We start from the raw sequence: 15,882 nt of genomic DNA, 5'->3' as shown, positions 1-15,882 counted from the left end.
GATCGCTGTAATTGCAGCAGGAAGCACAGAAGGTATTCGGGACATTTGTACTTACGTTACTATTGTCATTGAACGGGCCTCTCTACCGTCACTATCTGCTACTAGCATGAGATAACAGGGTGTCTGATCTGTGTATTTCCCAGTGAGAACATTCTGCTACCCGAGCAGTATCTGCTTACAACAAGGAAGCTCAGGTAATAGTAGACAAGACTTACATCATGACATCTTCTATATCATAGTACATGAAGTGGATTTCCAGGCAATTAAAAAAAGCTTCCAGTGGGGTCAGGAGATGGAGTAAGTATAGTAGTGGTTAAGGCACTGGATCCTACATGGCTGACCCCACGGTTTGAGTCCTGGACCCAGTGGCTTGAAAAATCATGCATGCTGGGTGCCTGTGTGTAAGTGCCCAAAATCCCAAGAAAAGGAGAAAGGATTGCAGCATGGCCATTCCCCGCAGTGGGTGATTTCTCACTTTCCCTCTTTCTCTTTCTCTGGTGAATGTACTTGCCCTACAGCCCCCCCCCCCCCCCAAAAAAAAAGAAAGAAAGAAGAGAAATGCTTCCAGTGTTGTAGTTGCATGGTGGCTAAGTCGCCTAGATCCCGCACAGCCAAAACCTCTGCGTTTGCATGCATGCATGCCAAAATCTGGAAAGGAGAATGAAGAAAAGATTGCAGCATGGCCATCCTCCCAAGCAGAAGGTTGCTTTCTCACTTTCCCCCTTTCTCTCTTTCTCTCTCTGTCTCCAGTAAGCACACTCACCCTATAGCAAAAAACTAAAATAATTTTATTTAAAGCTTCCAAATTTTAAGTTTGAAAAACAGAAGATTAAAACCAAACAAATAGGGCTGGCAGGGTGCTGGATTCCCACATGGTCAACTGTGGTTTGAGTCCTAGACCTGGCGGTTTGCTTTCTTACTTTCCTCTCTCTCCCTCTGTCCCTAGCTGGTCAAATAAAAATAAATAACTAACTAAAGTTAAATATTTAAAAACAAAGAATCAAACAAAAAAGCCTATGCATACTAAGACATCTCAGTATCTTAGAAAATACCAAGATGGAAGAGAAAAACTAAGTCAGTTAAAATCCCTAATCACAGAGGGAGTTTTTCATTTTTAAAAATGCTCAAGGGTATTTGGGAAGATGGAAAGATAACTTATTTTAGTACTGACCATTAAATACTTAGCATGAGATTTTCTTCTAATCTGCTAGAAACAAAGAGCCAGAAATAGATATGAAAAATGTGTGGGAAGGCAAAAAAGGAATCCACAGGACTCAGACTATAAAGGCTCAGAATCCGAAAGAATCAAAGAAGAATCGAACAAGAGCAAGACAAATCAAAGAAGAAACCACTTGTCGCCACAAATCATACTCTTCAATGAGCCACTGTCAAGCCAACACGAAAACAAAAGAAGACTCTTTTTTCAGCTATTTACACACAAGTCCTTTTTTTTTTTTTTTTTTTTTTTTTTTGCGTTTTTACACAAAACCCTTTTTTTTTTTTTTTTTTTTTTTTTTTTGCTACAGAGTACGTGTGCGCACAGGAGACAGGAGGTAGGGGAGCACCCCTCAGGGTGTTGGCCATGTTGCAATCCCCCCCTCCATTTCTCCTTTTGGGATTTGGGGCATGCATACACACGTTCCCAGCGTGTTTCTCAAGTCACCAGGTTCAGGACTCAAACTGCAGTTGGCCATCTGGGATCCAGCTGCCTTAACCACCACACTACCAGCTGGCCTGACACCTGACACGAGTACTCTTATACTAACTGTTTTTTTAATAGGCCTTATTTTTAGAGCCGTTAAAGATTTACAGCAAAATTGAAAAGGAAGTACAGATAGGTCCTACGTAACCCTGTTTTTTCACATATGCAGTCTCCCCTATCAATATCCCACACCACAGTGGCATTTGTTTCGATGGTGACCCTACACTGGCACGTCATTACCACCCCCAGTTAACAGCATACATGAAGGTTCACTTTTGGCGATGGCCAGATGTACAGTCGCAAGTAACCACCAACAGAACCATACGGCTGCTCTAAAAACCCTCATGCTCTGCCTTCTTATCCTTCCCTCCCAAACTCCTGGCAAATACTTCCTAATACTTCTTGACCATGACTGAACCAGACTAAAACCTGCATTTCCAGTCCTCTAGAAATTTCTGTAAAGACTACAGTAATGACGGCCCCTTAGAGGTTACATCAACAGCTTTTCTCCCTTTATTAGGTACGAATTCAGACTACGTTTCTAACAACTCATCAACGTACGTTTCTTATATTTTGGAATTTTATTTTTATTGGCAACACAGAAACAACTCATTTCTGGCAATAATATCCGTTTTTGTTCTTTTTGGACCGAAATCAACATGTTAAAAAGTACAGGTCAGGGACCAGCAGGTGGCATAATGGTTAAGGTGCTGGACTCCCACATGGCTGCCAGAGATTCAAGTCCTGAACCCGGTGGCTTGAACTCATGCTGGGGTGCATGTGTGTGCATGCCCAAAATCCTGAGAAGAAAATGGAGAAGAAGGGATTGCAGTGTGGCCATCTCCCCTGGGGGGAGTAATTTCTCACTTTCTGTCTTTCTTTCTCAGGCAAGCACACTTACCCGATAGCAAAAAAAATCTCCCTAAAAAAAAAAGTACAAGTCAAACACACTGTTTTAAAAATATGTACATTTATTTATTTCTTCCATGAGTGAGAGAGACATACAGACCACACCCCCATGATCCCTCAGCTTACACCAGTCCCTGATAATGGACACGCATGTGCCTGCTCTATGCGGAAACCCAGGTATGAACCCAGGACCTTCCCACGTCGGTTAGCCTCAGAAGCACTGTGTTTTACTGCTGCACCACCACCGGGCTTTAAAGAGAATTCAGTTTGTTTTCTGCAGTTCTCAAAGAGCAAATCTGGACCTTGACAGTGGCTTTCATTTCCCATCTGCGTATTTTAACAGTTTAGCTTATAAGCCTCTAAAGAAAACATCTGGCAATTTCTGACCCACAACTCCACATGACTGTTTGTAAGTAACTCATTAAAGACTTCTTTCCCATTATTTAGAAAATGAGTTCTCTATTCGGTTATTGGGAAAGTCATGAGGTATTTTCCTACATCTATCTATGCAAAAATGTGTTGTGACTTTCCTGACAACCCAACAGAACCATTTAGAAGTTCACAGAAAAAAATGAATAACCTCTTTTGCTCAGATGAGAAATCTGCAGAGCTTTGTGGGAGTTCTAGCCACTTATACAAGAAAAAATAAGTAATTCACTGTAATTGTCCCAAATTAAGAGATAGGAAGTAACGATAAAACTTGAGTTACAGTCTATCTTCAGAAACATAAAGGACATGATGTTTTCTTTAATTAAAAAAGAAAAATATTTCCGGCCTTGATATCTCATACCGTTCTGTTGATTTCCTTAGACCACTCAGTTTTGACTGACACAGCTTTCCCAAGTATGCTGCGATCTTCCATGAACTTCACTACATCTTAAAGGGCAGACTTGTATTCCCTGACCCAAGAGAACAGTGATACAAGATGAACAGTTACCTTGGATTTTTCTTCATTTTGTCTATAGAACTCTGCCATCTGTTCCTCCTGTTCTTCAATAACATCCTTGAGGGTATCTACCTGGTAGATCAAATTGTTCTTCTCGTTGTCTAACTGTGCATTGGAAACCATGGCTTTCTTGTATTTTTCTTCCACTTCGGACAAAGATTCCTAAATGAAATTCAAAGTTATCAGCCTAATAGTCAAAACATGTTTATTGCATAGATGCAATATAAGAGGAAATTATAGCACTGGCACAAACACACAAAGATGCATTGTGGCAAAATACGAGCAGTTTGGGGAACTCCTTGTAAGTAACATGCACGTAAAACAGGAAGACAGTAACAAGTCAATAATGGATAAGAACCATCAGTGCTCTCTGCTACCCCAGGAAACAGATCAAGCAGCAATCTAGCTTCTGAAAGGTGAGAGAGGTAGACAACGTATATCTGTAAGTCACAAAATTGCAGAGCATCAAATATTTTCAGAAATTTACTCTTGTAGTTTTATTTTAAAAGAATTATTTATTTAATTTTGTTTTTATTTTTTTCTTTTAGTTTGACCAGAGAGAGAGAAAGGTAAAGTAAGAAAGTAAGCCACCAAGTCCAGGACTCGAACCACAGTCAGCCATGGGGGAGTCCAAAATCTTAATTACCATGCCACCTGCTGGTCCCACTCTTGCAGTTTTTAACAACTAGTATTTAGAATGCAGTGACACACAATATTCAGTTTCTCTTTATACCTGTTAATTTCATATTTGTTTGAATTTTGCCATTTTCTGGACATTAGTTTTTCAGTACTTTCCTGTTCTGCATACTAATACTAATATAAATGTGTAAAACATCTTTTCTAGAAATTATTCAAAATGTAGTCATTTTAAAATAATACAAAAATGAATACTTAAAGAGCTACCATAAAATACCTAAAATTTTACATACTTCAATGTTTTCTGCCTAAAATTCTTTACAAGTGTTTTTATATATGTATAACTATATATATAATTGGTAATTGTATGAGCACACATGCCCTACAGAAAAATTTTTAATAACTTATTTTTTTTTTAAAGTAAACACTTCTGAAAATAAATTCAAAAGGGACCAGAGCGGGACCAACAGGTGGCATGGTGGTTAAGGCGCTGGACACTCCCAAATGGCCAACCATAGTTTGAGTCCCGGACCTGGTGGCTCGCTCTCTCTCTCTCTCTCTCTCTCTGTGTGTGTGTGTGTTTGTGTGTAACTGGTCAAATTAAAATAAATGAATGAATAAAATTAAATAAATAATTATTTAAAAAAAATAAGGGACAGCAGTTGGCGTAATGGCTATGTCGCTGGACTCCCATGTAGTCGACCACAGTTCAAGTCCTGGACCCAGTGGTTGAAACTCACGCCAGGCATATGTGCATGCATGCCCAAGATCCTAAGAAGAGAATGGAGGAGAAGGGGTTGCAGTATGGCCATTCTCCCTGCGGGGTGATTTCTAGCTTTCTGTCTCTCTGTCTCTCTCTGTCTTTCTGGAGAGTACATACACCCTATAGCAAAACCTTCTATTTAAAAAAAAAAACTTAAAAAAATAAAATAAAAATAAAAGTAACGTTTAGCAAACCAAGATCAGTCAAACAGAACTAAGAGTGCAGAGCTTTCACATTTACGATTGGTTAATTTTTTTTTTCAGAAACGTTTTTGCTATAGGGCGCGTGCGCTCGTCAGACAGAGACAGAGAGATGGAAAGCGAGATATCACCTCTCAGAGGTGATGGCCATGCCGCAATCCCTTCTCCTCCATTCTCCTCTCAGGATCTTGAGCACACACGCACACACGCCCGGCGTGAGTTTTAAGCCACCGGGTCTGGGACGCGAACCGCAGTCGACTACATGGGACTCCAGCGACATAGCCATTATGCTAACTGCTGGTCCCATGATTGGTTAATTTTTAATAAGGATGTCCACATAACTAAATAGGGAAAAATACGTATGTTGGGACAACTAGATAACCACATACAAAAGAATGAAGTTGGATTCATACCTCACACTATACACAAAAATTCACTCAAAATAGGCTATAGACCTAAATGTAAGAGCTAAAACTATAAAACCCTTACAAGAAAAATATAGGAATAAATCTTTATAACCTTGGGGTAAGCAATAGTTTCTTTGTTATAACACTAAAAGTACTATCAACCAAAAAAAGTCAAATGGGCAGCATCAAAATTTTGTGATAGCCATTTGGAATTCATTAACTTTTATGATATAAATGACACTATTAAGAAAGTAAAAAAAAAAAAAACACACATAGAATGGAAGAAAATACTTGGAAATGTTATATTTGACAAGGGACTTTTTATCTAGAGTATACAAAGAACTCTTAAAACACAACAAAAAATATACATAACCTAATTTAAAAGTGGGCAAAAACCTGAACAGATTCATTCTCTAAAGAGGATATACAAGGGGGACCATGGTGGCATGGTAGTTAAGGGCACTGAAATCCCACATGGCCAACCACAGTTCGAATCCCAAACTTGGCGACTTGCTTTCTCACTTTCCAGGTCTCTTCCTTTCTGTCCCTCTCTGGTCAAATTAAAATAAATAAGTAAAAATTAAAATAATAAAAATAATTATTTAAAGATTAAAAAAAAAGAGGATATACAAGGGGCTAGCAGGTGGCATGGTGGTTAAGCCACTAGACTACCACGTGGCCAACCACAGTTTGAGTCCCAGCTTGCTTTCTCTCTCTCTCTGTCTCTGTCTCTGTCTCTCTCTCTGGTGAGCATATATGCCCTATAACAAAATTTAAAATTATAACAATAAATTTTAAAAATTAAATAATTTTTTTAAAAAATAAAGAGGATGTACAAATGGCCAACAGTACATGACTATATGCTCAGCATGAGTAGTCATTAGGGAAATGCAGAACAAGCCGCAGTGAGAGGCCTCTTCACATACACTGGGATGGCAATAGTCTGTCATTGATAAGACAGAAACAAGGTAAGTATTGGTGAGGATGTGTAAAACAGGAGCCTTCGTGTATTGCTACTGGAATATAAAATGGTAAAAGTACTTTGGGAAACGGCCTGCCAATTCCTCAAAATGTTTAACATGGTTATCACATGATCTAGCAATTCCATTCCTCATTATCTACCTAAGAGAGATAAAAAGGTATGTTAGCATAATGGCTAACAGCATAATGGCTATGTCGCTGGAGTCCCACGTAGTCGACTGTGGTTCGAGTCCCGGACCCAGTGGCTTAAACTCACACTGGGCGCGTGTGCATGTGTGCCCAAGATCCCGAGAGGAGAATGGAGGAGAAGGGATTGCGGTGTGGCCATCCCCCTGGGGAGTGATTTCTCACTTTCTGTCACTCTGTCTCTCTCTGTCTGGCAAGTGCACGCACCCTATAGCAAAAACCTCTCCAAAAAAAAAGGTATGTCCATGAAAAAAAATCTCATCAAAGCAAACATTATCCATGATAGTCAAACAAACTGGAAACAGTCCAAATGCCCATCAACTAATGAATAAGCAAAATGAATAAGTAAAATGTATTAAATGCACACAATGAAATAGTATCCAGCCATTCAAACGAATACTGATACATGTATTATAACAATATAGATGAATCTTGGAAACATGCTGAATGAAAAGCAAATAAAAAAGACTATATGTTATATGATTCCATTTATATGAAATCTCTTAAACTGCCAAACTAGAGAGACAGGAAGTTAATGGTTACCCAGGCTGGGGTGGGAAGTGAGAGGAGGAATGAAAATGACCGCTAATGGGTGCAAAGTTTTTCGTAGGGCTGAAGTCTAAAATCATGTTATGGTAATGGTTGTGTGACTTCAGTATGCCACAAATAAAGAATTGTGAGCTTTAAGTACGTAAACTTTTTTTAAGAATTATTTATTTATTATTATTTTTTTAATTTTGCCATAGGGCACATGTGCTCACCAGAAACAGAAAAAGGAGAAAACAAGTAGCCTAGCCCAGGACCCAAACCGCAACTGGCTGTGTAGGAGTCCAATGGCTTAAATCACTACGCTAACTGCTGGCCCCTAAGTAGGTAAACGTTCATGGTATGTGAATTATATCTCAATAAAAATGTACACACTGACACATACACTTCCAATAATGCTTCACAAACCAGAATTCAGTTGGGAGCAAGATATAAACTAGGACTAGAAACAAAGGTAAATGAACAAATAATAAAAGCAAAGTCAGCTGCATAATAGTCTAAATATATTACTATCTTAATATCCAAAATTTGGAATGATTCTCATCCATTTGGGAGGCTAGAGAGAGACAGGAAGTTAATGGTTACCCAGGCTGGGGTGGGAAGTGAGAGGAGGAATGAAAATGACCGCTAATGGGTGCAAAGTTTTTCGTAGGGCTGAAGTCTAAAATCATGTTATGGTAATGGTTGTGTGACTTCAGTATGCCACAAATAAAGAATTGTGAGCTTTAAGTACGTAAACTTTTTTTAAGAATTATTTATTTATTATTATTTTTTTAATTTTGCCATAGGGCACATGTGCTCACCAGAAACAGAAAAAGGAGAAAACAAGTAGCCTAGCCCAGGACCCAAACCGCAACTGGCTGTGTAGGAGTCCAATGGCTTAAATCACTACGCTAACTGCTGGCCCCTAAGTAGGTAAACGTTCATGGTATGTGAATTATATCTCAATAAAAATGTACACACTGACACATACACTTCCAATAATGCTTCACAAACCAGAATTCAGTTGGGAGCAAGATATAAACTAGGACTAGAAACAAAGGTAAATGAACAAATAATAAAAGCAAAGTCAGCTGCATAATAGTCTAAATATATTACTATCTTAATATCCAAAATTTGGAATGATTCTCATCCATTTGGGAGGCTAACAGCAGTAAAAAAAAGTCTTCGTCACAATTCGGTCCCTAATAAAATGAGGCATAACTGCATGAAACATCAGAATCCAAAAGAGCTCATGTACCACGTGTACGGACAAAATATTTAAGACAATAAATCTGACACAGAATGTATGCAATGTACTCTCCCTTCACACAGCAGACCCCAGAGGCGGAGGTGCCGAGGCAGCTGTAATGACCTTAACCGTGGTCACAGTGTACCCATTCGGATCAGCCTCACACATGGGAGGCACTGATTCTCAGTATGCGTCCTGCACCAGCAGCAACGGCATCACTTGGGAACTGGGTACAAATGCAGATTTTCAACCTCATCTCGGACCCACTACATCAGAAAAACAGGGTAGGGTTTAGCGAGCTACACTCTTTAAAGCCTGGGTGATTCTGATGCACACTGAAAACTGGAAGCCACTACGTGAATGTTCCCACCTTGGCTGTTCCACCTGTATTCTCTGAAAACGAGCAGTCAATGCTGTGACCAAAACGCTCAACTCGCCTGGAGCTATTTTGCATCCGAGGACATGATACCTTCATGGTTTTAGTCTCGGTGCTTTGCATAAAGTAGACACTCCTTGAGCCCACTCAGAGTTGATGGCAAGATGAATGGGGGTTACTCAGACTAAGGCCACTTCTCTCCTTTCTCTACCCTTCTAAAACTTAAAATGTGGACAATATTTAAGAAGAACACTTTCTGGAAGGCCTTAATTAATAAAAAATGAACTGCCTGTTTATTTCAGACAACTTTTACAAAGACATGTAAGACACCGCCCTGTCTTCAACATTTCAAAATGTACTTGGGCTAATAGCCTATAAAACAATGCAAGATTAATCAACATTTCCAAACTTCTAAAAAGACTTACAGTAAACATAAAACTCTTAGCATAATGCCTGCCTGACACAGGCTAAGTAGTCAATAATTACCATTTTTTTGTCATTATATGTAAAGTATTAGGAAAGGCAATATATACTTAACGAGATTAAAAGAGTGAAAAATGATCAGTTCGGGCTAGGACCTCAAGGAAGTGGAGCTGAACTGTTTCTGACAAAACAAAATCTATCAAAGCTGGGTCTGTTTCGGCTAAATCAAGGTGATGTAGGCTCGAGTGGTGGCTGAAGTCAGTCGGTGTCCCTATGGCCTGATTCATCATGGATCAGAGACCAGTACCAGTGGGGAGGCACTCCGAGGAGTACAGGCTCTGCTTATCAAATCCTCAAGGGGAATTTCTAGACAGAAATGTGACCCCTGGCCTCTGAGAATTTAAAATTTAAATTTCATTCAAACCCTAAGGTTTTGTCAAAGAGTAAGCTGTAATTCAAGAAAGGTGGAGAATCTTCTGCTGAATATTCCAAAAACTACCTGAAACATTTAGACATAAGCAGAGGCTGGAAGTCCATCTTTCTTATGCACTGCAGGTTAAGCGCATGCTTGAAAGACAAACACTGTTAGTAAAGCCATGTGCAGTGGGTTAATAGGCTTGTAAAAACCGCCATTACCAACACTTCTGCCCACGGAGCATGCTCAGGATGCAGAACGGGCCCTGATACCTTTAGTTCTTTAAGCCCCTGCATGTATCTCCCTTCTACATCCTGTATCTGGTCCTTTAGGTCATAGATATCCTGCAGAACATAGGAATGAACCATTGCATAAAACCACGCACAAACCATGTTAAGGCTCAAGGAATTCAGATGAAAATGTGACTTACTTTTGTACACTCCAGACTATGGGAAATCAAAGTACAAAAATTAATTCCAATTCCCCAGGGAGAACTAGATTAGGAGATAGAGGGGCGGAGAAAGGCCTGAAACAATCTAGTGTTAAATATTTTCTTGGCATTAAATTCTGTTGAAAACAGCTTTAGTAAATTGGGGTGGGGTTGTACATGGAAAAAACTACAAAAATTACAACACTTTTTAACATAGAATTACATTAATTTTATAGATCACGTAAATACTTTGTAGCATATGCTTCACCTAACTAGTATGTACACTCCCCAGAGGTGGTGGTGCGGGGAGAGAGAGAGAGGGAAAGTGAGAAATGACCCTTCGGAGGGGAGGTGGCCACTCAGCAATCCCTTCTCCTCCATTCTCCTCTCGGGATTTTGGGCACACGTGCACACATGCACGACATGATCTTCAAGCTGCCAGGTCTAGGTCTTGATCTGTGGTCAGCAATGTGTGAGTCTAGGGCCTACACCACCACACCAACTGCTGGCCCCAAACAAACATTTTGAACACAATGTGAAATGGCATGGTCTATACAGAGGATATCATTTAAATGATAAGAAAATAATTTGCTCCAAATGTCACCAAAATCCTTAAAAGAAAACTGAAACAGGTCGCATTTTAAATGGAAAATGCTGTTTCCTTCTACTTGACTTTGTAACACAAGGTCTACTCTGATCCTTGATTTAGGTGGGAAGCAACTACACAGAGCTCTCAATACAGCTACGTGATCACGGGCAAGGACAAGTAAAGGCCATCTACGCTTATTTTTCATACTATACTTTTCTTACCCCGTCATTCTCTCTCTGACAGATTTGTCTTTCATTCATCAATTCCATTCAACAGAAATTTACTGAGAACCTATTAGGAGCAAGGTGCTGGGAAACAAAAATTCTCACTTCCTTCAAGGAGGCCATTCTCTCAAAAAGAAAAGCAAATAACGTGACAAGAGCAAGCTAGTCTGAGGATGGAACGCCTTGTCCTCAGCTCCTTTTTTCTGACTAGAATGTAGTACCTAATGCAAGAGAGTCCCTTATATAACTCTACACCAGTAGCACTTATGCCTGACAAGCGGTCAAAGCTCAGTAAATACTGACACCTTCAAAGCCATGACCACGAAGGTGAGTCAGCTCTCCTCTGCCACCATTCCAAGCTCTCCACTCTCCTCTAAGCCCAGCTGCTTTCACAAGCAGGCCATCCCACAAGCTCGACCCCTGCTGCTACCCTGCCTACAGATGGTCATCGCCTGCTCCTAATCCTACTCTCTACTCGACTGGGTTGATGGGAGGAGAACGCCAGTCTAGCCAAGCCCACCCATATGGGCTCTGGGCTTTCCTAACTCACTAGGGTTCTCGGCTCTCTCAGGTATCCTCTCTTTTTCCACAACCTTCGACCTCTCTCTACTGGCTCAATCAAACCAATGAACATAATTGATCTCACCTTCAAAAGTAAGCAAAAGCCTTCCCCAATTTAGTCTTCTCTTTCTACCTACTGCCCAACCAACTCTGAGACGCTCGTCTTTGTAGATTTCCCACTCACAGTGTCACCTTGCTAACCTCATCCTTATGTTTAACATCATGGTTACTGCTCTCCTGACTGCCAATGCTTCCTCCAAACTGAGGTCAAGATTATGTTTAAGAATGCAAATCAGGTAACATTGCTCGACTACTGAAAATTCACAGCTGTCAGGGTAAAAGTGAATTTCTTTGGGACCAGCAGTTAGCGTAACGGCTATGTCACTGGACTCCCATGTAGTCGACCGTGGTTCGAGTCCCGGACCCGGTGGCTTAAACTCACGCCGGATGCGTGTGCGTGTGTGCCCAAGATCCCGAGAGGAGAATGGAGGAGAAGGGACTGCGGCATGGCCATCCCCTTGGGGGGGTGATTTCTTGCTTTCTGTCTCTCTGTCTGTCTGGCAAGCACATGCGCCCTATAGCAAAAACCTCTCCAAAAATAAAAAAAAAGTGAATTTCTTTCAGGCTGCATACAGACGACTGTGAGTCGGCCCCTCACAACTCCTCCAGGCTTCTCTCTCACTCCCTGCTTTTCGCTGTGCCCTTGGCACCTTTGCTACACAGATCATTTTCTGGTTCTCTGAATGTATCTCTCTGAGAACATCCTCACCTAGCTCATTCTTATCTTCCTTCAAATCATAGTTTAGAGTTCGTCTCCTATGAGAAACTTTTCTCTCTTCTCTCCTAGTCCAGTTCCGAGGATGCTCTTCTGAGTCCTCGCCCTGCTAAGACCATACAGTATTATACCACTTGGTTTACTGGCTTGCTTCACTGTGAAAGTTCCTTCCTTAGGGCCAGGATGTGCTTTGCTGCCTAAATCTCTGAGGACAAGTGCTCAGTAGGTGTTAAATGAATAAATGCAGCTTCTCTGACTCCTCCTCCCCACTCCTCACAAATGCAAGCTCCACAGACAGACACCAGGACTTATTTCCAAAGATCTCATCTGCTAAACAAAGGGGTTACTAAGAACGGAGACTCAAGTAATGGAGCAAGTGAGTTTTTCATTATCGCAAACACTTCTATCATCCTAAAATTACACTTCTCTTATTAGGAAAAATGTAGAAAGAACTGTATTTAAGCAGCCAAATATAATACCGCAACAGCTCAAAAGACTAAGAATTCTCAGTCTGGTTCTTTGTATATCCACTTATTTTCCATTTAAAATATGGCCAATTGTTTCTAAAATAATTATTTAATACACACAACATATATATATCTATATAATATTATAATATATATAAAACAAGTATTTTTCAGCATTTGTGAACTAGCAGAATTCACTTCTTCAGAATCATCAAGTTTTCAGGAAAGAAAACAGTAAAAAGAACAGACAAATCTCCTTCCTTTCAGTCTCTGAAATACCCAGGCAACATTTCTGAACCACTTAACAATTTTTTTTAAAGAGCTCTACTTCTTTACATTAAATCACATTAAATGTTTGAAGTTCCCATCTACAACAAAGAAGCCAAGAAGCTGTTTTTAAAAAAAGGAAACCAAAAACTGGGGTTTACCCGCAATTCACTAAATGAGGTGTCTGGGTCTATTAAGCTGCTGGTGTCCCCACTTCCTCTTCGGGATGAGTTTCCACTTAGAGGCGTTGTTGCAGAGGCAGAATTTCGAGATGAAGGCTACAAAGAAAGAAATACGACCCTTGTTAAAGTCTTGCTTCTTCAAAAACATGTTTGCTGTGGAAACAAAAATCAGGGTGCTGGGGGGGCGGGCATGGTGTCCAGATGGACGTTCTCATGCAGCGTGGCTAGGAAGTTACCGGGTGTAATTGGGGGGCAGTTCCGATGGGCTCTGGGGAGGAGACGCCCAGGGAAGTGCCCAGACAAACAGTGCGTGAGTGCATTAAGTCAGTTATCTTACTTGAAACGAGAAAGAATGAATAATAACCAAGAAGAAAATCATTTATGGGAGTTGTTTTCTAAGTTGATCTCTGCTACGTTGTAAACAACAATGTGGTGAGCATATCAGATTAATTAAAGCATTTTAGAACTTTTCAACTGATAATGCTAATTAAGTAGCATTTCCCCTAATTTAGTTCCTAAAAATGCTTAAGAATATTTTTTAAATTATTTAAAAGAAGTATTTAATTTTATTTATCGTTTTTTAAAAAATTTGTTACAAGGCACACATGTGCACCAGAAAAAGCCAGAGAGAGAGAGAGAGAGAGAGAGAAAATGAGAAAGTAAGCTGCCAGGTCGGGGACTTGACCTACGGTCAGCCACATGGGAGCCCAGCGCTTAGCTACCATGCCACCAGCTGGTCCCAAGAATCTCTTCTTTTTCTATTATTTTGTTCATGCAGAGAGACACTATTCTCAACTGAGCACAGCAACACTGAGTACCACTACAAATGTGGACTTCTCTTCCCAAAGTTAGTTTTAACATGAAATTATGCCATTAATAAACATAAATCTACACTGTCCAATGTGCTAGCTCTTAGATACATGTGGCTATTGAATAGTGAAATGTGTCTAGTCCAAACTGAGACGTAAGTATAAAATGCACATCAGTTTTAAGACTTCGTGTAGAAAGAAGAATAAAATGTATCTCATTAATAACTGGGGGTGGGGGAGCCTCCCTCGCACATCACTTAAGCACTGCACATTGGTCTGTGGATCCCACATGGCTGACAACAGTGGCCTGAAAAACACAATGGGCACAGGCACACGCACATGCATGCCTGAATTCTGAGGAGATAAAGAGGAAGGATAAAGGATTGTGATGTGAACACATAGGAGGTTGTCTCCCTCTCTGGTGAGCACCTATGTCCTCTGGCATTAAAAAATAATCCATTATTTTTAAAAATACATTTTTGGAACAGTGTGAAGAAGCAGCAGCGATGAGAGGGACCCCCGGGTCGACCACAGCCTGTGTGTTGCTGCATCCCCGGATTCAGTCCTACACCCCATAGTCATTGCCACCATGCCCAAGAGAAAGGCTGGAGGGGACGCTGAAGGAGATAAAGCCAAGGTGAGGGATGAACCACAAAGATCTACAAGGCTGTCTGCGAAACCTGCTCCTCCACAGTCAGAGCCCAAGCCTAAAAAGGCCCCTGGAAAGGGAGAGAAGGCACCCACAGGAAAAAAGGAGAAAACTGATGCTGGCAAGGATGGAAATAGCCCTGCAGAGAATGGAGAAGCCAACGCAGACCAGGCACAGAAAGCTGAGGGTGCTGCAGATGCCAAGGGAAGTGTGTGCATTTTGATAACTGCGTCCTTCTGGGGACTGGACAGGTTGAAATACTACTTTTTAATCAAGTTTTATAAAAATGCAGGATTTTGTTTTACCTTTTATTTTTAGCTATGTTGTTAGTACACAAAACACTTCATTGTTTTTTGGGGAAGGGGCATTTGTCACTAACAGAATGTCTCCAACGCTGGATTTGGGGGACAATATCTTTCTCTTCTAGTTTTGAGAGACTAGCTCTGGGCTCCCAAGAGGAGGGATTCCCTGATGTTGGCACACACAGACTTCGCGGATGGCCTCTGTAGCAGAAAATTTAACATTTGTTTTACGTCCTCTCCCTCCCTGCCTTCAGCATAGACTTAACTCCCTTAAATCAGAGACCTATTAGGACCTGATTACTAAATATTGGTTACCACCATGGCAGGCAATCTGGACTTCCCGATGACATTAAGATGATATCCTTCAAAAAAGCAGCAGTTCCTGGGACCAGTAGTTGGTGTAATGGCTATGTCGCTGGACTCCCATGTAGTTGACTGCGGTTCGAGTCCCAGACCCAGTGGCTTAAACTCATGCCGGGAGGAGAAGGGGGGGGTGACTTCTCGCTTTCTGTCTCTCTGTCTCTCACTGGCTTTCTGGCGAGCATACGCACCCTATAGCAAAAACCTCTCAAAAAAAAAAAAAAAAGAAGAAAAAAAAAAAAGCAGCAGTTCCTTTTCTATATTGTTTGATATTCAGGTTGATAATTCTGCCATTTTTATTTCCCAAAAGTCAGGGTCAGCTTGTGAAAAGCTGTTAAACATGCTATATGTGAAATATCAACCCTCACTCTAAACTTTCCCTGTTCAGAGTGTCAAATGAAGACTTCGCTGGGTTTTATACTGGCTTTCTGATTTTGGTAGTCCACTGAAGAGGGAGTTTGAAAGTTGTTGTATACTGTTAACGATTGTCTGCCCATGTCCTGCCTGAAATGCTGTGATTGTTTATGAAAACTAACCTTTTTTTTT

The 15,882-nt window shown here is 40.6% G+C and overlaps 1 protein-coding gene across 12 annotated transcripts in view; it reads right to left on the bottom strand.

The window, feature by feature from the left end:
• LRRFIP2 (LRR binding FLII interacting protein 2) overlaps positions 1-15,882 on the bottom strand; it is a 117,373-nt gene that overhangs the window by 22,570 nt on the left and 78,921 nt on the right. For 5 of the 12 annotated variants that reach the window (XM_014592660.2, XM_027776793.1, XM_027776794.1 and 2 more), the window contains 3 exons: positions 13,196-13,312; positions 9,994-10,065; positions 3,549-3,719 (listed from right to left, as the gene is read on the bottom strand). In XM_014592660.2, the coding sequence (XP_014448146.1) occupies positions 3,549-3,719; positions 9,994-10,065; positions 13,196-13,312 (360 nt within the window). Of the gene's footprint in view, positions 1-3,548; positions 3,720-9,942; positions 10,066-13,195; positions 13,313-15,882 lie in introns of all 12 variants that reach the window. The other 7 variants (XM_027776795.1, XM_027776800.1, XM_027776796.1 and 4 more) reach the window with 2 other exon arrangements.

The sequence above is a fragment of the Tupaia chinensis genome, unplaced genomic scaffold, assembly GCF_000334495.1.
Source record: "Tupaia chinensis unplaced genomic scaffold, TupChi_1.0 Scaffold138098_1, whole genome shotgun sequence".
Classification (NCBI taxonomy): domain Eukaryota; kingdom Metazoa; phylum Chordata; class Mammalia; order Scandentia; family Tupaiidae; genus Tupaia; species Tupaia belangeri.
The sequence above is the reverse complement of the archived record's forward strand: the minus strand, read 5'-3'. Positions and strand labels throughout refer to the sequence as shown.